The sequence below is a fragment of the Branchiostoma lanceolatum genome, chromosome 2, assembly GCF_035083965.1.
Source record: "Branchiostoma lanceolatum isolate klBraLanc5 chromosome 2, klBraLanc5.hap2, whole genome shotgun sequence".
In the NCBI taxonomy this organism is placed as follows: Eukaryota; Metazoa; Chordata; class Leptocardii; order Amphioxiformes; family Branchiostomatidae; genus Branchiostoma; species Branchiostoma lanceolatum.
The window spans coordinates 1,819,156-1,845,275 of record NC_089723.1 but is presented as its reverse complement, the minus strand read 5'-3'; the positions used below and the strand labels follow the sequence as shown (position 1 = coordinate 1,845,275).

The 26,120-nt window shown below is 41.0% G+C and overlaps 3 protein-coding genes across 4 annotated transcripts in view; 1 reads left to right on the top strand and 2 right to left on the bottom strand.

The window, feature by feature from the left end:
• Window positions 1-3,185: 3,185 nt before the first annotated feature.
• LOC136427170 (eukaryotic translation initiation factor 6-like) lies at window positions 3,186-8,055 on the bottom strand. The gene is made up of 5 exons (XM_066415938.1): window positions 7,717-8,055; window positions 6,936-7,019; window positions 6,274-6,388; window positions 5,161-5,325; window positions 3,186-4,718 (listed from the first exon to the last, which is right to left on the bottom strand). Exons 1-5 carry the CDS (start codon window positions 7,884-7,886, stop codon window positions 4,515-4,517), a joined length of 738 nt encoding a protein of 245 aa, XP_066272035.1. The 5' UTR covers window positions 7,887-8,055; the 3' UTR covers window positions 3,186-4,514.
• A 335-nt stretch (window positions 8,056-8,390) lies between these two features.
• LOC136427169 (tRNA-uridine aminocarboxypropyltransferase 2-like) lies at window positions 8,391-14,519 on the bottom strand. 2 transcript variants are annotated; one of them, XM_066415936.1, is made up of 6 exons: window positions 14,381-14,519; window positions 13,906-13,996; window positions 13,292-13,386; window positions 12,642-12,849; window positions 11,329-11,457; window positions 8,391-11,046 (listed from the first exon to the last, which is right to left on the bottom strand). In XM_066415936.1, the coding sequence occupies exons 1-6, from the start codon at window positions 14,491-14,493 to the stop codon at window positions 10,867-10,869; spliced, it is 816 nt and encodes a 271-aa protein (XP_066272033.1). In that variant the 5' UTR covers window positions 14,494-14,519; the 3' UTR covers window positions 8,391-10,866. The 2 variants fall into 2 exon arrangements, with proteins under 2 accessions (XP_066272033.1, XP_066272034.1); XM_066415937.1 differs by having other exon boundaries at window positions 14,376-14,491.
• A 218-nt stretch (window positions 14,520-14,737) lies between these two features.
• The window catches only part of LOC136426459 (dmX-like protein 2), a 112,204-nt gene continuing 100,821 nt past the window's right edge, over window positions 14,738-26,120 (top strand). Inside the window, exon 1 of the mRNA XM_066415123.1 lies at window positions 14,738-14,956. Coding sequence (XP_066271220.1) covers window positions 14,870-14,956 — 87 coding nt within the window. The 5' untranslated portion in view covers window positions 14,738-14,869. The remainder of the gene's footprint in view (window positions 14,957-26,120) is intronic.

Sequence of the window (26,120 nt, the reverse complement as noted above, 5' to 3'; positions counted from 1 at the left end):
ATTGCATTGGTTGGTTGGTTGAAAAGAAGGTATAATTGTCTCTGTACCTCACTGTGGCCTTCCATATGCAGAATGATGTCATCATCCCTGCAGAGTCGATTATGTTGCATTTGTGATTTGTGACATATTACCATAATAAAAATGCCAGCCCAAATCGTAATCAAAGTGCTGAAGAAAGAAAAATGTAACTTCAGCCCTAGTTTCCCCAGTGCAATAGTCTTTAAAGACTTGAGATCACATTGCTTTCTAGTTGATATCATAATGTGTGAGATTTCAATCCTTGAGGAAGACAAAGGCCTCAATATCATGATGACCGATTTAAACACTTCTAGTTTCTGAAGAGTCCTCTTTCAGTGATGGTCGACTTACTTGCCAAGGTCAATTAACAGTTGGGTTCAAAATAGACTGATTAACGCACATCCATAGGGGTAAAACAGTCCACTGTCATCTCTCTTAGCTCTGACGCTTTGCGTCTGCACAACCATCCTTGTGCCTTCACAAATACTGAATGTTAAGAGCTAAAGCATAAGTATCAGGAGGCACAAGGGACGATATCAACTGTTGACTTCATGCACTATTACTATCACTTCATGCACTATTACTATCACTTCATGCAGAGACCTACGTTGGAAATGTGAAATCGGAGAAGATCACTTTTGGCGGGTGGGGAAGTGACCCAGGAAAATTTGAATGTATCACGGGGGTGGCTGTGTCTGCTGAAAACGAGATATTTGCGACTGATTATTTCAAGGAACGAGTGCAAGTCTTCAGCATGGATGGAGTGTTCCTCCGCCTCTTCCCAACGGTATTTCCCGGTGGCGATGGAAATCAAACGATGCGCCCTTCAGATATTTCAATTGACGGAGATGGTCATCTGTTGGTTGCCGGGGCACACCAAAGCGGTTTCTTCGATTTTTTTGTACGTGTTGTGCAGTACAACCGGAATGGTGTGGCCCTGACCAAGTTCGAATTACGGTCCACCGTCCGATCGACCCTAACGATTGTGAAGATCAACGTCAATGCTTTCAATAACAACATCATCGTGTCAAGTCAAGGTGTGGTTCAGACGTTCTACCCAAACGGCTCCTTCTACCACATATTACAAACAAGGGATATGTGGATGTCTGCACGATATATCACCACAGACAGGGAAGGAAACGTCTTCGTTTCAAATAATTGGTTCAACTTTGTTGAAGTGTACGATCTCTCTGGACATTTTGTGTTCAAATTTGGAGGCTCGGGAAGCGCTGAAGGTCGAATGCAGGCTCCGCAAGGTATTTGTATTGACAGCTCGGGTTCTGTTTTTGTAGCGAACAAGAAAAACGATCGGGTGGACATGTTCACAAGGCTTGGGAAATTTGTCCGCACGGTCGTCAACGTGACAAAGCCAGTTGCTCTCGCTATTGGCCCGAGTGGAGATTTGATAGTGACCACAGTAACGTTGCAGACGGTTAGCATCTTTCCACACAGGATGGTATATCCATAGTTATAGCCAGGCTGGGTGGGTGGCTGGAGGCGCTTCGCTCACTCTGTGGGTTATTTGGTCGAAGTAAGTTTGTTTTATTTAGACCTCCATTAGTGTATTCATAATCCTATACTATTCTTCATGGAGTCCGTCTATATAAATGCAAATATTAAATTCAATTACAAGAACAAAACTTACACAATTGATAAATAGTAAATAATAAAAAATCAAAGATAATAAACTCTAATGTAGGCGCGAGAGGTCATATAATAACTTAAACATACTGATTATTTACAAAATTAGTCAATGTAAGGCTTTAGGTCATTGTAAACACCCCGTGGCATTAATTCTTAATCATCGTTATGGGCGTGTCCTTCAGGATTCGACATGAAAATGGCTTTTGGGTTTGGGTTAAGATGAGCTTTGTTGAACTCTTTGCAACAGGTCAAAAATCACCCTGAATGATCTATCAGTGTAAATGAAAATTGTCAGAAGACATAAATGTAGAGCACCGTAATCGACAATCAATCTGTTATATTTTCTGTAATAAACATGTAATAGTATTGTTTTAAAGGGATATTTTTACTACCCAATTATAATAGACAGAAATAATGCCAGGCACATCAAAAGAACTGTAAGATATCCTCAGCTGTCTGTTTTATATATCATTGCCCGAGTCTTATTGGATGTTTAATAATCAATTGTCAACCCGACAGTGTTTTGTGTTTTTTAATCAAACGATACGTTGATGTCTGTTGTGTAAATAACGTTTGTACGATTATGCTTGACATACATGTAGTGCGCAGATGCATACACCAGTAGGAATAGTTTTCTACAAGCAGAATACATTCATAACCAATTGACAATGTTATGTTGGTCGTTAGTTTTACATGCAAAAGTTCATGAACGTAGCAAATGTTCAACATTGTGTTGATGGTATCTTTTCTGGACCAAAAGAAATGATGCAGTGATATATACTTTTTCATGTCTTTGCTTTTCTTGTACAAAAATGATGTCAGCGCAATAAATAACAAGACCATAGCATGTCCAAGTCAAAAGATAGAAAAAAAGGAAGTTCTGCTGCAGTACTAAGGTCACATACTAGGGGCCCAAAAACAACCTTGACCCTCGTCTTCCCAGCACCTACCCACATACAAAATATCATCCTAATCCATCCAAGGATTCTTGAGTTATGCTGACTACAAAAATCCAGAAACAGAAACACACACCCAAAGCTATATCTCCATTTTTCATGGAGATAAAAAAGTCTAATACTACATGCATGTGGGGTCGTGTGGCGTACCGGCAGGATTTTCGACTCAGAACCAAGGGGTTCCGGGTTCGAATCCCCTGCTGCCACCGATCTTGTGCCTTTGGGAAAAAAGGCACTTAACACGATTTTCCCCACTCCACCCAAGTGCAAAAATCGGGTACATTATGTGTGGGGGTCACAACATCAGCAATAGCTGTCTGTGTCCCACGTGTATTGCACTGTTGCAATTCCAATAAATCCAAATCCATGTCATAGTTTTTGATTTTGTTTGTTTTGCTAAATGGGTAACCTGCCGTTAGGCATAACGCACCAGCTTTGTACAGTAGGTACAAGCTGCGTACGATTTGACTGTAAGACTTGATCCATTCCAACAAGCGTGGCAGTATCCTTTTTCCTGTTCCATCCAAAAACCACACAGCCAAAGGCATTGACCGCAATCTACTGCAATGGTGTGAGAAAATTTTAATGTCTTTTCTATATCATAATACATGTAGTATATTCAGAGCCATACATTGTATGTGCTCCTTTTTCTACAGTATGAGAGAATTGTAACACACATTTTCAGTACGCCATACTTTATATATAAGGCAGAGCAGAGGCATAAGGCAGTGTACTGTATGGAGGACCGCCTAATGCACCAAAGAAACAGCCATGGGAGGAAATAAGTTCTAGGTACAAACGTTTGTAAGCACAAAGGCCATACAGCAACTTCTGCATTTTTGATAACTTCTTATTGGGGTCGGACAACCTTGCATGTTGTTGCCTACTCTGTCAGAGAAGCATGTGGACAAGAAAAGACTAGTCCAAACATGGCCGTTAGGCTACACCAAGTAATTTTTATGGATGACGTCCGTGCGCGCATTGACTTTGGTCTTTCCCAGAAAAAAACCCAAGAAATTCCGCTTCCTGTAACTATGACCAAAGAGTTATGACAGTGCCGCAAATCGTATGAAACAGGACAGGACAACAACTGCTGTTCAACTTCAAGTGATTTATTCAAATTATTGCTGTTTTTATGATGAATAAAAGAATTGTTAGTTGTTACACTGTGTTATCTCATTCAATTGTGTCCTAACATGTGTCGTTAACTATTATATTTCAAATCTAGGCATCTTGTTTTTTTCGGCCCTTCTTGTTGTTTTTTTGCGCTCTCGCATTAGATTTAGGGTCTCCAAAGGACGTCATCCATAAAAATAACTTGGTGTAGCCTTATCTGTAAAAACAACTTTCTTTGGCCTTAATACAACGTTACAGGTCTTTCTTTATAAACTTTCTGTGACTTATGATCCACTGCTCACCGAGTCACATGTTCTAGTAGTAGTCTGCATATCAAGGTGACATCACATAAGCGGTAGATTGCTTATTCCTTGAGTTGATTAGTCGAAAATGTGGTTAAGTCCAACTTTTTGTGTTGGCAATTACAGTTCAACTTTGATTAAGAACTTAACAGGTCTTCACATAGTGTTACACTGACAATAAGACATGTACAGACATCGGACTATGTTTTTATGTCATGCTGTCGACTAGAGAGTCCCTCATGAGTCACAAGGGAGTATGGGAGCTGCAGATGTACATGTACATGCATGATCTGCATGTGGACAAGAAATAAGTCCATACCAACTGTGTTAACTATAAAAACTATTCTGTAGCCTTGATATAACTTTCATCATTATCGTCATCAATGCCACATGTCAATGTTTAACACTGAGGTGGGCCGTCATATAACATACCAGGTTACACTGACAATAAGACATGTACAGACATCGGACCATGTTTTTATGTCATGCTATCGATTAGTGAGTCTCTCATCGCCGTGGTAACGGTCCCCTGCGGAGCGTCGCCCAGTTTGAACACGCTCTCGATCACGGACAGCTCCGTGCTGGTGGTGTCCATCCCCGCGAACGCGATCCAGTCGTTCACGACCATTCCCGCGCCGACTACATCGCTGCCTCGGTTCACCGTACCTGCTACCAACGGTACCTGCCAAGAGACCAATCAATCAATCAATCAATCAATCATAGTGTCAAAGTCTTGTGGAAACAACATTCACCTGTAGTAGTGATGACAGTTTATCTTGGTCCTCTATGGTGGTTTTGGGGTGCAGGTTGGGTTAGTGTTGCGGTTATTGTCAGTGTTTAGGGTTAGGATAAAGGTTTTCTTGTTTGTTTGTTTACCTGTAGTAGTGAGGAAAGTTCATCCTGGTCCTCTATGGTGGTTTTGGGGTGCAGGTTGGGTTAGTGTTGCGGTTATTGTCAGTGGTTAGGGTTAGGATAAAGGTTTTCTTGTTTGTTTGTTTACCTGTAGTAGTGAGGAAAGTTCATCCTGGTCCTCTATGGTGGTTTTGGGGTGCAGGTTGGGTTAGTGTTGCCGTTATTGTCAGTGTTTAGGGTTAGGATAAAGTTTTGTTTGTTTGTTTGTTTACCTGTAGTAGTGAGGAAAGTTCATCCTGGTCCTCTATGGTGGTTTTGGGGTGCACCAGTCCACCCTGGTTGCTGAGGGCGGCATAGCTGCCGACTAGGACGTTGTCTGAAACCGTCTGGCGGAAGACTTCCACCTTCAGTACGTCTGCAAGGATCTCCTCTGTCTCCTGTAAGAAGTGCTGGTGGTTAGAGCTGTGTGCTGGTACACTGTACCGATACAGTACCGGGTACAATCAATTAGGTACAGGTCCAAAATACCTGACCCCTGGTGGACCAGTACTGGACTTGACTCAGGGGATGGCCACTTTGACAGATAAAATTACTATGAAATTACTGTGGCAGTGCTCTAAAGCCACTCTAAAGCACAGAAAACACATTTGCATGGCTGGAGTCAAATTTTCATAAGTGTTTTCATAAAAATAATACCTAGCACAATCAAATATTATGTTTTTACAAGTTCAAACATGCTTTTGTCCTTAAACAAGTAGTTTAGGTACAGGTTCAGGTCCGGACCTGTACCTAAACCTTTGTACCTGTACCTGTACCTACATTTTTTTTAGGTACAAAGCTCTACTGGTGGTCATTATCAAGTTCATATTTCAACACAACCTTTCCTGTAACCACGTGTTCAAGCCAAACATAGATAAATAAACCTGTAAATGTTGAAATGTTTATGGTGGTTTAATGTTCGCGATTTACGTTATGACCTATATCTTCTGCCCAACTTACCCATTTTTTCAACGACAAATTTAAAATTACCATGAACACATTTTCTCCCTCCCGTGATATTAAATCCGTACGAACTTAGTTAAAGGCATCAAGGCATCAAGACGAGGTAATCAAGACTGAATTCTTTGCTGATTTTTAATTTCTAGCCTTGCTCAGGACACACACGCACACACAGACACACACAGACACACAGACACATACACACACACACACAACCAACCAAAACCCACCCTGTCGAGATCGGGGTGCACCAGAGCCACGTAGTCATTACATGTGATGACAACACAACACGGTGAACACACACACACGTACATACACACACACCCACAGACACACACAAACAGACACACACACACACATGTACGCATAAACACAACAAAACCCACCCTGTCGAGATCGGGGTGCACCAGAGCCACGTAGTCGTTACATGTGATGACGTTCCCAAGAGCCGACAGTCGCTCCTCTACTCTCTGGATCCTCACACTGTCTGGTAAAGAGTTCCTGGAACCAAAAAGGCCAAACAGAACTTGGTCACTGAGGTTTCCTTAAGTGCTTACACAGCTTACTGAGCTACAGTATGATTGAGAGTTTTTACTTAAGCATCAGGAGAGTGAAGTATTGTATGTATGTGTGTGTGTGTGTGTGTGTGTGTGTGTGTGCATGTGTGCGACAGTGTGTGACTGTGAGTCTTCAAGTATGTCTGTGACCGTGTGTATGTGGTGTGTGTGTGCCAGTGCCTATGTGTGTGTGTGTCTGTGTGGTACATTTGTGGTACATTTGTGTGTGTGTCAGTGTGTATGTGTGTGTGCATGAATGTGTTTGTGCGAAACTGTGTGTGTATGTATGATGAAGCGAAAAGCAGCCTAAACTGGAACCGGAGTTCCTACCGGAATCAACTCTACCAAAGTACTTAACTCTACTCTACGTGTGTGGTGTGTGTGTGTGATCTTTGGGGGGGGGGGGGGGGGGGGGGGGGGGGCTGGGGGGGGGGGGGGGCTGGAAACCCTTGAGATCTGCATACAGCATGCTGACATGGTGAAATCCTCACCTGATATGCTGTAGTTCCTGATCGTTGGTTGTGGCCGGCACCAGCAGTCCGTTCCGGTTTCCCACCGTCATGCGACCGATTATTCTGGAAAACAAAAGATAAAGCAGGCATCCTCTAAAATTCAAGTAGGTAGTACTACGTATAATATGGCTTCACTACGGGTAACGGTTTTTTTAGCCAAGCACAAGTTCTAGTTGGGTCACCCCTACACTTCTCGATAAGTGTTTATGTTTTTTTTTTTGACGTGCAGAGGTTTGACACTTGAGGCTTACACCTAAAGCTCCCTCATACACGGGGCCCTGGCTTTACGTCACCATCCGAATAAAAAAAAACTCTCTGATTTTGAAGAGTGTGACACTGCCAGCATTGGTCATCTAATGAGGCTGGGAGAGTGGTTTAGTGCCCAGTGACAGTATGTAGTCGACTAGTAGTGGTTTCTGGCAGACTTGCACTGAGCAACCTACTAGTACCTTTCCGAGTTTCTACTTGGCACATCGCCTGTTGCAAGGCATAGCCTTGCTCACAGTCACTGCCTTGAAATCTTATACGGACATGTTCTACGGGCTAAATGTATGAGACCGCAAGCAAGAGATACCTCTGCAACCGTCTCCACGGCTACCTTTCAACGTACCACACGAGTTTCACAGGATAAACCCAGTCTGCCCCCCTCCCCACTACACGTGGCTAGCTGCACCCAACTTCTACCGTTTACACAAACCTATAGGCTTCTCCAACCAAACCACTGGCAAAGTTCTACAACTACAAACCCTGCCAGACTCACCTACAGCCGGCTATGGTGGTGTGCACCACGGGGATCACGTCAGACAACTCGGCCTCAAACACCGAATAGAAGTTCTCGGACCCGCCGACGCACACCAGACAGTACGCGTTGGTCAGCTTGGCGAAAACCCCGATCTCGTTACTATTCTCGAACTGTGCGCGGACTGCCATCGTGTAGAACAAACTCTCAGTGTTGGGAGAAGACTCTGTACCAGTTGTATCCACGAGATCGGCTCTAGAAATGCTAATAAAAGGCCCAGAGATGCCGCTGTAAGAATAGATGTTTTCGTAACAAGTTGCAACTTTTCCGCAACGCGTGACGTCAAGGAAAGAGGGCGACAAAATCAAAATTACGTTTTTTTAACCGACCGTCGGTGAAATACAGATGAAAAAATTATGTCACTTCTTCGAAAACAATTAGCTATTAATATTTCGATTATAAAAAATTCATAATTTAATTCCTACAAAAGTCTAATTTCAACTTTCTGGCAGATATTAATTTTCGGTATACCCCTGCCCCCACAATGACCTTTAACCCGAAATTAAATGTCAGGGTGCAGTATCAGGGTTGGACGATAGATGTCGCTTCTGTCATTTGCCATCCACCCACTGCACCAGAAGACACGGCGGTGAAACTATAGAGCTCAAAACTTATATTTAAAACAACAACAAAAATTCAGACTTTTCAATTCCGTTTTAATAGAAGAATGTATTTTCCAATTCAATGTTTGACGATGTATCACTGACACTAACTCTGTTTAGTCAAATATCCTATAATTACACAAACCATGGCAGCAGAGGCAAGTTTGGCACCAGTAATATTATAAGTCTCTGATATATATTTTACATTTGTTTCACAGTACTGCATCATTAAAAACCTTCATTTGAATGACTAGGAACAAACAAGCTTAAAAAAATCTGTTCAGTTCCAATACCTTCCAAAGAAAACAAAGAGATCTGTTAAGAGATTGTTAAATCTGTTAAGAGATTCTGATACATTATCTCTTCCCATGACAATTTGTTTTTTATGTGTGCACGAAACAGCAAGTTTTGGCAAAATTTTCAATTGTGGACATAGGGAGGAGGTATACATGCTGCAAACAAATGATAAAGAAGTTAATGTCACTTTCATACAGGGCGAAGTACAAGGGGTGATCAATAAGTCCTTGCCTCACCCAGAAATAAGGTGCACAAGTAAAAGTTTGGAGCATAATCATGTAGTATGACGTCTTTTAGCAATATCCACCAAACTGGAAATTATTGTGGTCATTGCTTTGCAGACGGCACTCAGTAACATTAGGTGAGAGATAAGGATAGAAACATGGACCATTGAGCTGCGACCTGAGGTGTGCTGGCCAACTTGCTCTGCTGAAAGTCAGATACCCACTTCTTTTTAGTTGAAATAAGAAGGGAAGCTTTATCAAACATTTTGACAATGTCTTTGATGATTTTATGCCGATTCATGGCATGAAGGACTCGACCAACACATTTCTGACCACAGTGCACCCTTGTTTTTCTAGTCACTTACCTACTAGTTTTCAAATGAACGTCGACTAAAAAGTATTGGCCACAATAATTTGAAGTTTGGTGGATATTGCTAAAAGATGTCATACTTCATAATTATGCTCCAGAATTTGACTTCTGCAACTTATTTCTGGGTGAGGCCGAGGACTTATTGATCACCCCTCGTGCCAGTTATGTTGAGATTCTGTCAGATAAACAGAAGAGGGTTGTTGGGCTATAGAATTGGTTTCAAACCATCTCTGAGAACCATTAAGATACACAGATTGTCACACAATGTAAACCTTCTGCGGGTGAATGTTTGCAGCTTACACGTTGTTCAATAAATCAACCTTCAAAGCCACACTAAGTACTGACTTTGTCAGCTGAATATGTCAAGATATTCATTAGCAAATTAAAGTTTCACCATTTAGGTGTTCCTTGGATAACTGTTAGATATTGCTGATATATGAAATATATCATCTTTGTGAAATTTTCCCATCTACCAGCTAGAAAATACTACAATTACTTCAAGTAGTCAACCTGCTGCAGTGTAGTGATATGACTTACACATTGATAAGTGACCACAACATAAGTACAATTTCCAATACGAAAAAGACAAACAACGACCAACATCTCGTTGCTCTTGGACATTTTAAAGTAGCCTGGAATACAGCCTTGTTAACTTAAGTCTGCCTCCAAAGGAAGCTACCTCCGAAGCAAATTAAGGCTAACAAGACAGGGTTCCAGGCTAATTCTAGTTAAAAAGTCACCAAAAGGACATCTTGAAAACAAAGGGTTGGGAGGAATCTCTTGAATATATGTTTACTCCCCTCACACTCTGTTTTCATAATAATCTTTCAGTTCAACATTCCTTCTTTCAATCTCTGAGAAAAACAAAACATAATTAGTGTAGTTAAGAGCCTTTTTACTCCCTGAAACTTTGTGCACCAAGCTTAAGGTACAGACTATCCCCACACTCTGTTTTCATGTTAATCTTCCATTTCAACATCTAAGAAAAAATAACAATATCAGTCTAGTTAAGAGCCTTTTTACTCCCTGAAACTTTGTGCACCAAGCTTAAGGTACAGACTATCCCCACACTCTGTTTTCATGTTAATCTTCCATTTCAACATCTAAGAAAAAATAACAATATCAGTCAGTCTAGTTAAGAGCCTTTTTACTCCCTGAAACTTTGTGCACCAAGCTTAAGGTACAGACTATCCCCACACTCTGTTTTCATGTTAATCTTCCATTTCAACATCTAAGAAAAAATAACAATATCAGTCTAGTTAAGAGCCTTTTTACTCCCTGAAACTTTGTGCACCAAGCTTAAGGTACAGACTATCCCCACAGCTCTGTTTTCATGTTAATCTTCCATTTCAACATCTACGAAAAACCAACAATATCAGTCTAGTTAAGAGCCTTTTTACTCCCTGAAACTTTGTGCACCAAGGTACAGACATCCCCTCACACTCTGTTTTCATGTTAATCTTCCATTTCAACATCTACGAAAAAACAACAATATCAGTCAAGTTGAAAGCGTCTTTACTCCCTGAAACAATGTGAACCTAGGTACAGACTCTCCCCTCTCACTCACACTTTTATACTTGAAAAACAATGATATTATCAGCCTAGGTGGGAGCCTGTGTCATAGCCCAGCTTTCCCTGTGATGTTGTGGGGAGAGGTTTTCTTGTAGAGCTGATTGGTGTGATGATGTGAAGGTTTCTTGTACAGCCCTCTGCTCTTCAGATACTCCTTACTCTGGTGCGGCTGCGCTCCGCACTCTAGCTGGAACTTACACAAGGCACGCAGGGGGGCAAACAGAACCTGGGGGGTGGGAGGAGGGGGGGGGGTCATTATCTATGTAAGCTCATAGACAACAAAATATACTATGTCGATGGAGGTTATAGATATCCAGGTAATTAGATATGCAATAAAACAGTTACTCAAGCAACTGGATAGGTTTTGGAAGCAGGTCTAGTTTGTTCTAATGCATGCATGCTAGTCATGTGTGAGTTTATGCCAATAGTAATACTAGACTGCTACATGTAACTTACAGCAAATGTTACAACTTTACTAGGAGAAGTAGTCAAGAGCAAGTGCCCTCACCTCTTTGATCTCTGGGCGTCGCTCGAGTGCTGCCATGGCAACAGCAGCGGTCTCCAGGGTGGACAGACTGGTGTCGTTTGGCTGGGTCCTGATGACGTACTCACTGACTCCTGTTCCACTCAACTTTACCTGGAGAAACAAACAGAAAAGTCTTCTTACTTCAACAAAACAGAATAAAGTTGTGGTGCCCAATTCTCCTAGCAGAGGTTTTGAAGGGGGGGTAACTAAAAATCCCGGCCAGTACTAGCTCCCCTGATCGAAACCTCTGCTTGGAGAATAGTGGTTCCCCGCCTTGGCTACAGCTGATATGCTGCAAGAAATGATGAATATGATGAACAAGTTTGCTGCTTTACATCTAGAACTCACCGAGGGTATCTTAAACCATCTGTCTCATATTCAATGTGCTGAATTTTGCATCGGAATAAAATCTTAGTTCTGTACTATCTGTCTAATACTAGTATGTGAACAGCAAGCTTTAAACTCACCACACTTGTCAATAAGCATAGGGGTATGTTGAATCCAACCTATTAGCTTCCATACATAGCTTGTACTTACCAACTACAAACATATTTAGGAACCCACAACAACCATTGAAAAGAGTAGGGGTACCCCATGGTGTGCAATGCTCAAGTAAGCTTGTACTTTACTCACTCACACGCACTATCCAGTTTAACGTCTTCCGTTCCCCATCATCTGGGGGTTGGACGTACTTGCACATGCAGTGTTCTCGCCAGAATTTTTTCACAGCATAGGGGTCAGGTACAGAAGGCCAACTTTACGCGGCGCAAGCTACGAAGAAATTACCACAGAGTAGGGAGTCTGGCTTGTTCCCCTGGAAAATGTTTGAATTCATAACCCAATGAGACACTATTTCCTGCATTTTGAGGGATAAATTTTGTGAAGTAAAGTTTTTCCTCTGTTACAGCCTCATTCTAAAGCCAAATATGAACTTTTTATAAGATTTATGAAGGGTCACATGGTTCTTTCCTGAAAGAAACATCCCTATGCTGGTTGAAACACAGCATAGGGGTCCAGACCACAGCATAGGGGGTCCAAATCACAGCATAGGGGGCCCCTATGCTGAAAAGGCCTGGCGAGAACACTGACATGTGTGGGGAAGCTAGCAATTTGGTGATTTAAAAATGGGTAGCTGACTTTGGTTGTGGAGATAAAAGGCAGTGGAATGAGAGGGTTGGGCTTCACTCTACAATACCGCATGCACAGACACAGTGGATAAGAATCCACTGCCCCTACGGCCTCAAAAAAGCTATGGGACTTCTGGTGCCTTTACCTTTTTTACATTCAGACCTCACCTGTTTGGGAAAGTGGAAGATCTCATTGGCCGTGTAAATGTCCCGCGCCTGCGTCCAAGTGCCATCGATGATTACCATATTGTACTGGGGCGGGTCCTGACTGGCCGACTGTGTTGCCATGGCAACCTCATCAATGTCGAGAGCGTCGTCGCTTGGATAGAGCACGTAGGTGTTGGGAGAGGATAGCATCCGATCCAACTCAGGGTGGCTGCAAGGAAAGATTCAGAGAGTCAGGTATCTTCTTTTCCAGACCAGTGCACAGGTATTTCCTTGGTCCAAAGACACTTTATAGTAAAGATTTAGCAAGGGGAAAACATAAGAACAGAGTAGATATCATCAGAGGGTTAGGTGTGACATGTAGTCATCGCATGCCTGCCAGGTCACAGTGTTGTGCCAATATGGTTATACAGATACAGAGGCTTGTGTATTACATCAGGTTACATCAGTTAAACAATACATATATATAGAGAGATAACAAATAAGTAGATTGTTTAAAAGGAACTGAAAGAAAATAAGATGATAATGATATTGATACAGAAGCTGGTGTGTTACTACCGGTTGAACAATACGTATACAGAAACAGAAGCTGGTGTGCTATGCATGTCAAAGTGTGTTAATATTCGTTGAACAGTGCCAACACATATACTCACTGTCCTTGTTTGAACCTCCTTCCTTTGATGACGTGACATCGGTCCGGGGGGAGACAGGCTGCTAGAAGAGGGACCGTCCGCAACACTCGGGTTTCCTGGGGGGAGGGGGGGGATTGTGTTTACACATGTTGTTTGTGTCTTATGGTTTGTTGATGAAGGCTAGACATCCAGGTCATAAGATATGCAAAAAAACAGTAACTCAAGCAACTGGATAAAATTTTGATTGCAATTTTGGCTTAAAATTTTGTTTTAAGGTTCATTTGTTTGATTGCACAGTATATTACACTATGTAAAAGAAAATAAGTCCAACAAAAGTTCTACATATACTCCTAGTTCATTAACACAGTCCATCACCAGCTAACATGTATATACCAACAAGTAACAGCTGGTGAAAACTTTTTCCGCTTCTCTAGGTAAGGCCGTCTGGAAGTGAGGGACACTCAGAGTTTGGACCATTGGTGCATCGTTGCGCGTTTATTTGAACACTTTGGGGTAATCTCGGGGGGTGGGGGCTGGGTGGTGGGGCTTATGCATAAGACTCTAAGCAACAGATAGCCCTGCAACAGACGTCGCCGTGGCTACTTCAGATGCCAACCTTCAGGCAGGAACCTCACCTCATGTGGATGCTGAATGATGTAGACTGTTGTGGACACCTGCAGAGGCTGTCTGGGCAGGAACGGACACAGGCACACGGTCGCAGGTCGGCTGAGGGCAGTCATAAAGAGAGACAATCTCACACAAATAACTTAGGTAAGATATTATTTATGCCTTGTACACCTCCAAGTAGAGGACCCTGAGGCGTCTAAAAATACAGCTAACGTTTAAATTACATCAGTACAAATTCTCCGACAGCAACAAGAAATGGGATCGAATTGGTTTAAAAAACATCACTCTATTCTTTTAATTCAAGTAAAGCGACGAATCCGATCGATAATATTTTGACGAGTTCTTTTTTTTTTTTTTTCAAGCATAGAGAGGTAAGTGCCCCCCTCCCCAACCGGTGCCGGTTTTGCACAACATTTTAACAGACTATAACTCAGTTAGATGACAAAACTCAGAGACGAATCTTCGTGGAGACGCGTACAGTACCCGCATCTGTCGCACATTGTCCTTTTTATGGGTGGTTCTGGCGTCAGGTGACCGAGGGAGTCAAAAAACCAACTGTCGTCTGCAGCAGACCCGTCCCCCTCACCGTCCGCCATACTGGTCTAGACCATAGGCAACCGTATGGGGGAATCATTATAATAAAATTAAGGGTTTTGTTTGTAAACAAATACTAAATCAGAACAACAATAATTGTGTCATATACAATCTATATTAAATAGATATGTCGTATATATCAAACAATTGTATGTCTGTTACCGTAAATTAATCTGTCCTTCTATAATATTACCCATGTTTTTAAGTGTAATATTCCATCTGCTGACCTCGCGTGTAACCTCACGTACAAGGTCACAACTCTCGCGAGATCACAGATCCAACATGGCGGTCGTTCCCACCTAGAAAATATTCATTTTCACGATTTTCGATGAATTGTTGCTGCTCTTCCCCCGGATTATCAACCGTTGTGCCCGGCTCATGAAACAGCACCAAGTCTTGACCGGGGCGGTCAACCCCGGCGACCACTGCTTCGCCGTCGGCAATGTGGACGGGACGCCATTCACGGTAAGAAGGACATGTCATCGCTCATCCCAGTGCGATATCTTCTCGGTCCAATGTTATTTTGTCAACCCGATATATCCCGTGCTTCCGTATGAAATTCGGCGTAATTAAACCCCGTCATGAGCAGTTTTGTTGGGAGGTATTATAACGCTCGAGCCGGCTGGGTACGTGTCAGATTCAAACCGTACGCGTTAGTAAGTTTGTCCGCGATCTTTAAAAAAATAAATTGCTACTAAGAATAAAATCATTCACCATCTCCGAGTATAAATATATGACCTTAGCTTTACGTACGCTCGTAGTGTCGCCCCGTTTTACGAAGATAGCAAGGGACGGATGATGAAATAAGAAGGAGAAGGAACCGACTTTCAGTATGTGTAACAGTGGGGGTTCAAGCGCCTCCAACTGACCAGGCTACCTGGTCGCGACCTTTTAGCGTAGTGGTTAAGGCGTTGCCGTGCGGATCGGGAGTTCGGGGCTCGAATCCCGGGAGCGGCGTACTCGCCCCTTTGATTTGTTTCATATGTCACGAGTGTTCTCATTAACTCGCTGTAAATATTATAATTTATCAGGCGCGGGAAATTATTTGCAGGTGGTTGTCTGAACGGTCACGAGATGTGAGTGAGTCACCGGTACACCCATCTCTGATATCAGACGGCCTTGTGCCCCCCCCTAGCCTTGTCACACCGGCGACCCCGCCACCCAGGGGGCGTGAGGGAAGTCTTACCCTGCCCAAGACGACCCCCGTCTTGTGACCGATTGTTTTTGACAGCCGGGCGCTGATTGTGGGTGGGAGGGGTGGTCATTAGCCTGTATGAAAACACTCACGCCCCCACAGCGTACAACAGCGCTTCCTCCCACGCACGTCGGAGGAGCGTTTTACGGCACCTGCGTTTTGTCGGAAAGAAGTTGCTCTAGGGTCTTTCATTAATCTCAATTGTTTTTCCTACCTCACGGGTATATTCTTTTACATCTGTACGGTGTCTACCTGTCTCTTTAACTCAAAGCATGAATGAAAGAACAAATGAATGAATGAATGGGGGGCTGAAGTATTTATTGATGAAGCTATTGCATAAACTCGCATAAATTACATACTTCTGATAGTGAATAGAGAGGACTGAATGAGTGAATGGGTCAATTGATTTAACCATTGTCTTCTGTACAGAATACAGACTTGCTAATATATGAATTAGAAGAATCATAAATTCAATGACCAGATAGACCACAGTTATGTATTTTTCATCACTGCAATAGTACATGTGTCACTTTTGCTGTGCAGACTCTGAATTGTCAGTATAAATGTCGTTTTGATGAACAATCAAAAAAAATTCTGTAGATATTTTCCTATCTTTCTGCAAAATTGTTAAACTACGTTTTCACTCCCCCTCCCACAGCTGGGTTAGGTGGCATGCATTGTCAATATTTGATCTGCTCCATTTTCTCCCTAGGGTTTGAGGATGCATGTCAAATGTATGAGTACATACTGCCCATGGTCCCCTGTTTTGTGAAAGCTATGTTGGAAGCTACTTGGTTTGAGCTAGTATCAAACACTTGGGGGTACTTAAGGCTAAAAAGTATCAGCAAATAATCTAATAGTAATACACTCAGACTGTAGTTTTCTTTCAACACAGGACCTTACAATGACCCCTCTGAGTCTAAAAGACTAGAACCCCTATCAGTAAGCATGTTATAATTGTTTCAAAATATCAATGGCTAAATGAGGATCCAACCCAGCAACCTTGTAGTCTAGAAACAGGGTTGCTAACCTCTATACCATGGCCTGCGTCACTAGTACTCCTCAGTTTCCGTTGTTGCCATGACACGCCTACACCGGTGCACACTGCACGAGTGGTTCAATCAGGGTTTATGACATCTATCTGAGCGCTTTCCTTTCAGTTTATCAAAAGAGTCTCAATTACTGCACTTGTACTCCAGGGCTACCGTATTTGTTGTCAGGTCTAAGGCAAACATACTGAGTACCAATGGCTTACAAGGCATATGTAGCAGTGAATAACTTTTCTCTGTTGGGGTACCAGGATTTGATTTCTTTTTTTGCTGTACTGTCAAGTATATATCTTTCGGTGCACTTATCATTTATAATTCTTTAAGTGAATCCAACTAGACTTGCATCATTAGATGCTTACTGGACTAGAGAGATTATAGATCACTTGCTTAAACTCAAGTTATTGTGCTTTATTAGATGTCCCTGCTGCCTAACCAATAGAAAATTAATGTTTGTATTTGTATTTTTTTGGGTATTTATTCAAAATGAAACAAGTCATTACACTGGGTCAGCCAAGGCAGTTCTCGCTGGTAACGGCTGACCCACAAAAATACAGACGAACATACAACTCAACCTTCAACTTACTAGTTCCGAAGTTCAAGCAAACGGCCAACTCAGTATGCTAACTAAAGACAATCTTCTCTTTTTGCCGTGGAAAGTTAGATGGCAAGACATTGATCCTTTTCCCACCGGTCCAGGTGAAATATCCGCACACCTGGCAGGTGGGCGCACCTGTCACCTGTCACATCAATACTGATCAATATTGACAGGTCATGTCAGGATCAATCATAGGATCAATACATCTCTCTTCTGCTTGCAAAGGTTGATAGGCTGGAAACGTTGACTTTATTTAGATCCACAACTAGCTTGACATTTCAGCTAGTGTATTATCTTCATGTTAGCAAAATTTTACGGTGGAAGGAAAATTGACATTTTCACTGAACTTTAACTTCACGGTGGTAGCAAGTGATTCATAGAAAGGATGTGTGTAGGAATCATCAATAATTACAACAGGTTTTTTACGGTGATGATAATTTCATGGTACAGCTGTGACTGTGAAATTATTAAACATAAAGTTACAGTGGAAGAAACAAGAATTACAGTATTCTTCCTGTGGTCTGTACATCTGGTACATCACATAATAGAAGAGTTGACGGAATAGAGCAATCAAACATAAGATGCGAAAGACACATAACTAGAATGCAGAATCTAAAGACACATTATCATCATGTGTGACCACCCATAGCGGTCTGCAGTGGCTCAGACTAAAGCCTGGGTACAAAAAACACTTTCCCATTGAGAGTTGTCCACTCACGAACCTGGATAGATCTTGCTTTACTTGGTTGTACGTACTACTTTGTTATATTTCAGTTGTCTACATGTATCTGTCACTGTCACTCAATATTCATGTTATGTTGATTTGTGGTCACACCCCGGGCGACACACTACATTGTTGAACTAATGAATGTATAATTGCGAATAATCTTGTTTCTGCGAATAATGTCTAGTTTTCCAAGGAGATATTTCAAACACTGTCAGTGACTGAATTTAGTTCCATTGGGCTAAACACTCTGCCATCACGATATGTGACGCCATCATGAAAAACTATAGTCACGACCATGTCATGATGACTTGACTGTTAGATTTACAAAGTCAAGTTTACCTGACAACTTCCAGGTTCAAACACCCAACATGAACGACAACACTTTTGTATGTCGTGAGTGCGAACACCCTATACCATAGCCATATAGCATGTTTACATCCTCCCTATAGTATAATACTGACTATTCTTTGTAAGCATTTATACATTATTCACAGTCCTAACTGATTAGTGAACAAGCGAGACACACAGCATAGTATGGATAAAAACTGGATTAACAACAGAAATGCTTCAATTTGGGTGGGAAGAATCAGTAGGATTTGATAAGGAGAGGTTTATCTCTGGGTTACACCTACAATGCTGATAATGTATAACTAATTGGGCATAATTGCAGAGTGGGCTTTACTAATGTATTCATTTCATCTCATTCCCTGGAACGGTTTTAAAGTTTTATAAGGTGGGCAAAAGCAATTTCCAGAGAGATCTTCACAAAGGTTTAAATTGGCTATTGCATAAAAGTTGCATAAAATAATTTGAAGACTTCTTGTATAAGTAGCTGTCTCTGTATGTATATATGGGACTCTTTGTACAATATCTAATCTGTATCTGTATTATACGCCAAAAATAGTTACTCAAGCAACTGGATAAAATTTTGAAACAGTCAGTGGATGCTGTCTGAAACGTCTGTTTCAAAATTTTACCAGTTGCTTGAGTAACTATTTTTGGCGTTTCTGAAACGTCGGACTTTTTCAAAATTTTATCCAGTTTCTTGGTAACTATTTTTGACTTATCTTACTACCTGGATGTCTAACCTTCATCAATGTATCTGTATAAATTACCTTCGCGACGAAATTTTTCGTCGAGTAGGTTATTTTTTGATGAATGTCTGTGTGTCTGTTAGTGAACAGGATAAGTCGAGAACGCCTGGATGGTTTGTTGTCGTATTTGGTGTGTCCGTGTGTATGTGGGAAATCTCAAGATGATTAGATTTTGGGCGAAGTACTTTGCATAATTAACGAGAAAAGTGTAAAAATGTGTTCAATTGTATGCTTTACTATGCGTTCTGGTTGCGACGTGTGGGCTGTATTGTTTCAGGGGATATTGATACGGGTAGAGGGTTGCAAAGTTGGTCATGAGGGGTCATGAGGGGTCATGAGGCAGGCAGGAAACGTCAGTTACTGCCAGGGACAAATTGGCTATCAGCCAGCTGTAGGGCAGATACAAGAGATAGACTTGCCCATAGGCAGTAATGCTTTAAAGCACTAAAACAAGGGCTCAGAAAAGGATTCACCTTAATTGCAAGCCCCCAAAATTCTTATGCACCAGAAAGCCACATCTGTCTACTTTAGAATCATGCAAAGAAAATAGACAGTTGACCAGCTCGTTCTCTTGTAACAGCTGACAGACTAAAACAATCGTCAACTTTCACCTACTCCCAGCCTGGAAGAGTCCACTCGGAGCATGTGAAACCAAACCACAAAGATATCTCCTAACACCAATTAAAAGACTGAAACATACAAATTTTGACCAAACTGGGAAAGCTTAGACCCTATCCGTTCCTTCTAGCCCAAAAGAATCCAAAATTGACCAAAATTTTCAAGAAAAAAAGGGGGTTTCAAAAGTTTAGTGTGAGGACCCAATTTGTGTTCGCAATTTTTGCACACCACTGCGCAACTCAACAGTAACGTCAGCCCTGTATTCATTGGTGTGGAATGTGGTTGAGGGAGACAAAAGTTGGATATACACGGCCTTATATGAGTAAGAACAGTCATTAATGCAGTGCCACAGCATGGGAATACCGAGCATGTCTGTGTGTCTGTTAGTGAACACGATAAGTCGAGAATTCTTGGAAGGATTGTCTTGGTGTTTGGTATGTTGGTACGTCTCGATGAAACCTGAAAATGATTAGATTTTGGGCCCCCTAGCGGCTTGTTACGGTACTGCAGCGGAACTTCCTGTTATGATATCTCGTGTTGTGGGCATGCTATGGAACTGATTTTTGAGTGGTAGATAGCTCGTTGGGCAGAGAGTAAGTGGTATAGGTTTGGGCCCCCTAGCAACTTTTTTGGAACTGCAGGGGCAGGTTTTGCTTCAGACTTTGAAAGGGAATAACTCAAGAAGGGCTTGATGGAAGGTCATGATTTTTTGCATGTACATAGCTTGAGCGATGATGTACATGATTGGATACTTATTATGCAAATCAGTAACTAATTTGCATAATTAATGAGGAAAGTTTATACATCCATCAATTTCCATGATAGGACTCGCAAACATGTGACATATGTAACTGAGGAAGAGAGAAATATTAATAGATATCAGCTATGCAAATGAGAACCTCATTTACATAATTAATGAGAAAATACTATAACTCGAGATGGGCTTGATGGATGGTCATTTTTTGTTATGTAGATAGCTTACGTGATGCTTTGTATGATTGGATGATAATTATGCAAATCAGATTATAATTAATGAGGCAATTTCAAAAACCTGCTGTGTTCCATGATATGACTATTCAAATATGTGACATTTGTAACTGAGGAAGAGAGGAATGTCAATAGATAGAAATTATGCAAATTTAGACCTAATTTGCATAATTCATGAGAAACTACTATCATTCCATACTAGTAAATAACGGCAATTTCATACTTGTTGCTAGTGGTGCGGATCGAAACCCACGTTCCGGTTCCGGTCCGGACTCGAGTCCAGAGGTTTCGGTTCAGGTCCGGACTTGTAAGGTCCGGTCCGGCACCAAACATTGCCGTCACATTATGTGACTGATGCTGTTACCATTGTTAATCCCCCTAAATTCTCAAAACTAGGGAAAGATTCACACAAAAACATGTCTGCAGTCAGAACAACGTGTATATTCAGAACAAAAGTACTAGTATGCTCTCTAATCAGCGTGGTGACCTACATGTAGGGTTGTCTCTGGTGGCGTCTCAAGAGCCTTGCAATATATTTTGACGCCCCCGGCACACCGGATCATTTTTCTCACATACTGCCGGCATTGTGTTTACCTGACCTGTACCCTGTGACACGCAATGTTCCCGGGCTGCAGGCAAAGGCCGCAAAACAAAGCTTCTTCTCTCTATCTCAGGTCAAACATGGCCGCCACTGGGCCCATTGGGGAAGTCCCCCAACGCGTGACATGGCTAAGCCAATCACATCGCTAGGTTCCCTTGACGTCACCCAGATCTCGTGAGGAGTTGTGAGACTTCCTGATTTCGGCAATAGCGGCCATTGCGGCCATATCAGAGGCCAAGAACAAATGTTTGCGTCTTTTCCATCGCAAACTTCGTGATTTATGGAAGGTTTTAGAGAGTAAAGGATCAAACAGAGGATGTACATATGTACATAAGTGCTAATTATTTTCACAAGTCCAAAAACCGGTTCTCAGCGTTTCGTTTTTTTTGGCCTCGGACCGAAACGTTTTAAAAGTCCGGAACCGGTCCGGCCGGACCGATCCGCACCACTACTTGTTGCATTTAGAAGTTGTGTGAATGTGAACACCATTGAATCAAATTATGCTAATAAGGAGCTTATTTGCATTATTGATGAAAAATGTTAGCATAACCTTCTTTGTTAAGCTCATAATCATAACAAGGAGGTTTGGACAACTTATGTTATTTGGGTGAGGAGGATCAACTGGTATGATTTTTGATTGATGAAAAACACTCCTAATACGTCAGTCATAAAGGTCAAAATCATTTGGCGAAGGTATGAGGTCGTAGAACTCTTGTTCATTTTGAAGTGTTACTTGTTTTTTTCCCATTTAAACAAACGCAATGATTCTCAGACAAGAAACTTTCATGTGCTTGCTTACTTTCATGTACATGTATGAAAATTGAAGATATGGTTGATCTCAGGTGCTTAACAAGGAATTAAGAAACCTAGGGGGCCTTGCTTAAACTATTATCACCTTTGGGGTCTTGCCCAGAACCATATGCCACCCAGAGGTTCATGCATATTCATGAGAAGATGATCACACCTAGTCCTGAGGTCAAGGTCACGAATATTAAGGAATGACCGGTGCAGATTCTGTAATTCACTTTTATCTTCACGGTAACAAAATTTCACGGTGTAAGGAAAATTGACATTTTCACTTAACTTTAACTTCACGGTGGCGGCAGTGATTTACAGAATGGATGTGTGAAGGAATCATGAATAATTACAACAGGTTTTTCACCGTGATGATAAGTTCATGGTACAGAGGTGACCATGAAAACAGTGAACATAAAGTTGCAGTGAAAGAAACAAGAATTACAGCAGTAATTACTATAAGGCCACACCAATTCAATTTCTTGGTTAACAGAATTTTAAAGAAATATGCTAGATTGGAAAATCAACATGAAAACAGAATCTCAGAGGAAAGTTTTTACTTTGGTGCACACAGTTTCAGGGAGCGAACAGAGTCAGGTGCAAGTTTTCACCCCAGCCTTCTGTTTTAATGATGTCCTCGAGCTAGCCACACTGCAAATGGGACTGAAGCAAAATAACTAGAATTTATAGACAGGGCATCCAAAAATTGGGGGAGAGGGGCCCTAGGTCCCCAGTTGGCTATGACAATTACACAATTAAGGTAGCTTTGCATGTCAATCAATTTGCATGCTGTCCCAGTGTAGATAGTATGTGGACAAAACAACAGTGGCAGTGTGTGTGTAGTACTAAGCAGGTTTTTAGGTAGAATATTTATAGACAGGGCATCCAAAAATTGGGGAGGGGGGTCCCTAGGTCCCCAATGGGCAAACAATTACCTGGTAGCTTTAATTTGCATGTCAATCAATTTGCATGCTGTCCCAGTGTCTGGTATCAGGCAAAATAAAAACAGTGTGTGTTGCTCGCTAATAATAATATAGTAAAAGTAATACGTTGATGAAGGTTAGACATCCAGGTAGTAAGATACGCCAAAAATAGTTACACAAGCAACTGGATAAAATTTTGAAACAGACGTTTCAGACAGCATCCGTTATCTTTCGTCACTGATCGATCATGATGGCTACTGTCTGAAACATCTGACTGTTTCAAAATTTTATCCAGTAGCTTGAGTAACTATTTTTGGCATAAAGTAATAGTAATAGCTTGCTACTAAGTAGCTTTATATCTCAAATCCTTGCATCTGACCTTTGGTCGGGTTTGATTTAGGTTCCCATTAGTTCACTTTGACCTTTGACCTAGAGCCCATCTTATCTTACAAACTCACGACCACATCTGGTCAGGTTGAAGTTCAAGGATCTGCCATGTACTACCTAAACGTTCTATCTGAACCTGGCATCTGAAACTGAAGATCCCCCCACAGCTGAGCTAACTACAAATTACCAAACAGTTTGGGACTCTTTTCCAGCGCAACCCTTCTATCTCAAGCAAGCATCTGGATGTAGTTTGTAGTTACATACAGCCCATAACCGTATAATGGCATAGATGCTGTATATATCCTTGCAATAAACTACCCTCTATGACATTGTATGAGAATGGAACACCTGGAAACTAAAGTCAAGATTCTTTCCTATAGAAGTCTCACAGGTTCTGTTACAGTAGATTTATTTTCCAGATCTTTATTTTCTATTTTTGGCAATGAGAGACATGGTTATGTATTTCTTTGAATCTTTATTTATTCATGAAAAAGTCAAGTTGACCTTGAGGCCGCTTTTCATTGAGGTCATGAGGGATGAGGCCAGGGTCAAATTACAAGTTATAAGTCCTAATAAATCCATTGAAACTTAATCCTAAAAAGTCCATTTATAATCATCATCATTAAATTTATGTTAATTTTACATGTGCAATGTAGACAGGCTTCCCAAATTGCAACTAGCTTGTGGCAACATACATTTTACTGTGACCTCACTATTGAGTGAATTCCAACTGAAATGCTTTATTACTGTAAATGCATTTAAGTTTGTGTAGTTTCAATTTCGCGGTAGGGAGAAAATGGAGTGTTTGCTGTGGTTTTAAGTTCGCGTTTGAGACAATAGTAGGGGTAGTAAGGGGCAGTAGGGCAACAAATTTTGCAGTGATTTTATCTTTAAGTTCGCGACAAAGAGTTTATCGTGAAAACTGCAAACATAAAACTATTGCGAACATTTCTGTATTTACAGCAAGTTATTACTAAACAGGTGAAAGGCATGAATATTTTTTATTTGATTGGTTTGGAAGGGAAAGCCAAGCTGCTGGACTACCCACTGGATGATATATATGTGTATATAGATTCTGTGTACACCTTGCCACTCAGCTAAGTAGGCTCTAAAGTGGAACAGAGTTGAAGGTCGTGACATTGGCAAGGTCGCGGCTCAATTGATGTGATTAAGTATAACGTATGCAGGCCGAGAAAACAGCCGGACAGCTTATATTAGCGGTCAGGTTGCATCAGGTATAAAGGTAAAGACATTGTAGATATGTGCTACTGTAAAATAAACAGTACTTTTCCGCTCCCACCTAAAAAAAAAAGACAATCAAATGTTACCATACGTTGCACATACATGCAACATCAACTCTTATTTACGTAAGTTATAATGCCACTGGGTACCTTGAGAGCATAATTACAGGTGAATTTAAAGATACATAGACTGATAGAGATCCACTAATGTAGGATAAGTAATCCCTGAGGTACAGCGTATGCACTCTTCAGATGTCCAGGTTTTCAAGACATTGATAAGAAGAATATCTGAATATCACCGTTTGTAATTAGGCTATCTTCGAATTATGACAATTGACGGTGTTTTCCACTGTGTTACACTTGCAGAAGTGATTTTGAATCTCTATTCATAGATATCCATATGAATAGGTTGAATTATTGAATGTTGGTTAGATACTTGTAAGCCTTAAACCCAGTGTAGATAAGATATTGTTTTAAGAATTAACTAACCTCTATTTGCCTTAGTAGTCTTGGTTATACATTATAATAAGTAAATATACAAAATGGATATTTTTTAAAATCACATAATCGTATAAATCAGTGCCTAAGTATATTTCCAAGGACTAAGTAGATGACTACAGATTTGTTCAGCTTCTTTTATTATAAGATGCCTATCTCAGATTAGACATGTAATAATAAGGTTATGAACCATGAATGGATCTCATTATATGTATAAATGCTGTGATTCTCATATCAGTCAATTTTGTCTTCATATAATGTTCATCCCTTTAACAAATAGACTGTTCTGGTAGATGAATTACATATCCGACAAGAATATTGTTGCATAAGATGAGAATTGTAAAAAAATGATAAGTGTATTTTTGGCCATATTATAGAATATATAGAACACTTTTTCTTTGACTGTAAAATTGTTAAACCATTATTTTTATTTAGTTATTCTATATCTCTTGCTGTACATCATCTTTGGATATAACCTACATATGTTAAACAGGTTTCGGTACATCAATGAACTGCTGTTAGTTGCAAAATTATCCATTGGAAAATATAAGTTTACAATGTCAGCTCCGAATTCATCATACCTAGATCCAGACATCATCTTGAAAGTTTTCAAATCGGAATGTTCTGTTAGAAACTTGATATAAGCCACACATTGTACAAGGTTCTGTGACATTTAATAAAGTGCTATGACGAACACGGAATCAGAGATAAAAAAAAGAAATGTTCTGGGCACAAACCAAATCATTTTGTTGGCTTTTAGAAATTTCAGAGAAAATAGTTCACAAGAGGTCAGGACGAAAATAGAGGCCTGGGAGGAAAATCTAAATCTGACCACCAATAAAAAATTGTTTCAATGTTAACATACAGACTTTTCTCTGTTTTCATGTTAATGATCCAGATTAGCATCCTAAGTTTATAA

Coding starts and splice junctions, on each gene's coding strand:
- LOC136427170 (XM_066415938.1), bottom strand. CDS start 7,886: ATGGCAGTCCGCGCACAGTTCGAGAATAGTAACGAGATCGGGGTTTTC. Junction 6,389..6,935: donor CAGGAACTACAGCATATCAG/GTGAGGATTTCA, acceptor TTTTGGTTCCAG/GAACTCTTTACCAGACAGTG. Junction 5,326..6,273: donor TGCACCCCGATCTCGACAGG/GTGGGTTTTGTT, acceptor CACTTCTTACAG/GAGACAGAGGAGATCCTTGC.
- LOC136427169 (XM_066415936.1), bottom strand. CDS start 14,493: ATGGCGGACGGTGAGGGGGACGGGTCTGCTGCAGACGACAGTTGGTTT. Junction 13,997..14,380: donor ACAATGTGCGACAGATGCGG/GTACTGTACGCG, acceptor GACTGCCCTCAG/CCGACCTGCGACCGTGTGCC. Junction 13,387..13,905: donor TCATTCAGCATCCACATGAG/GTGAGGTTCCTG, acceptor CCCTCCCCCCAG/GAAACCCGAGTGTTGCGGAC.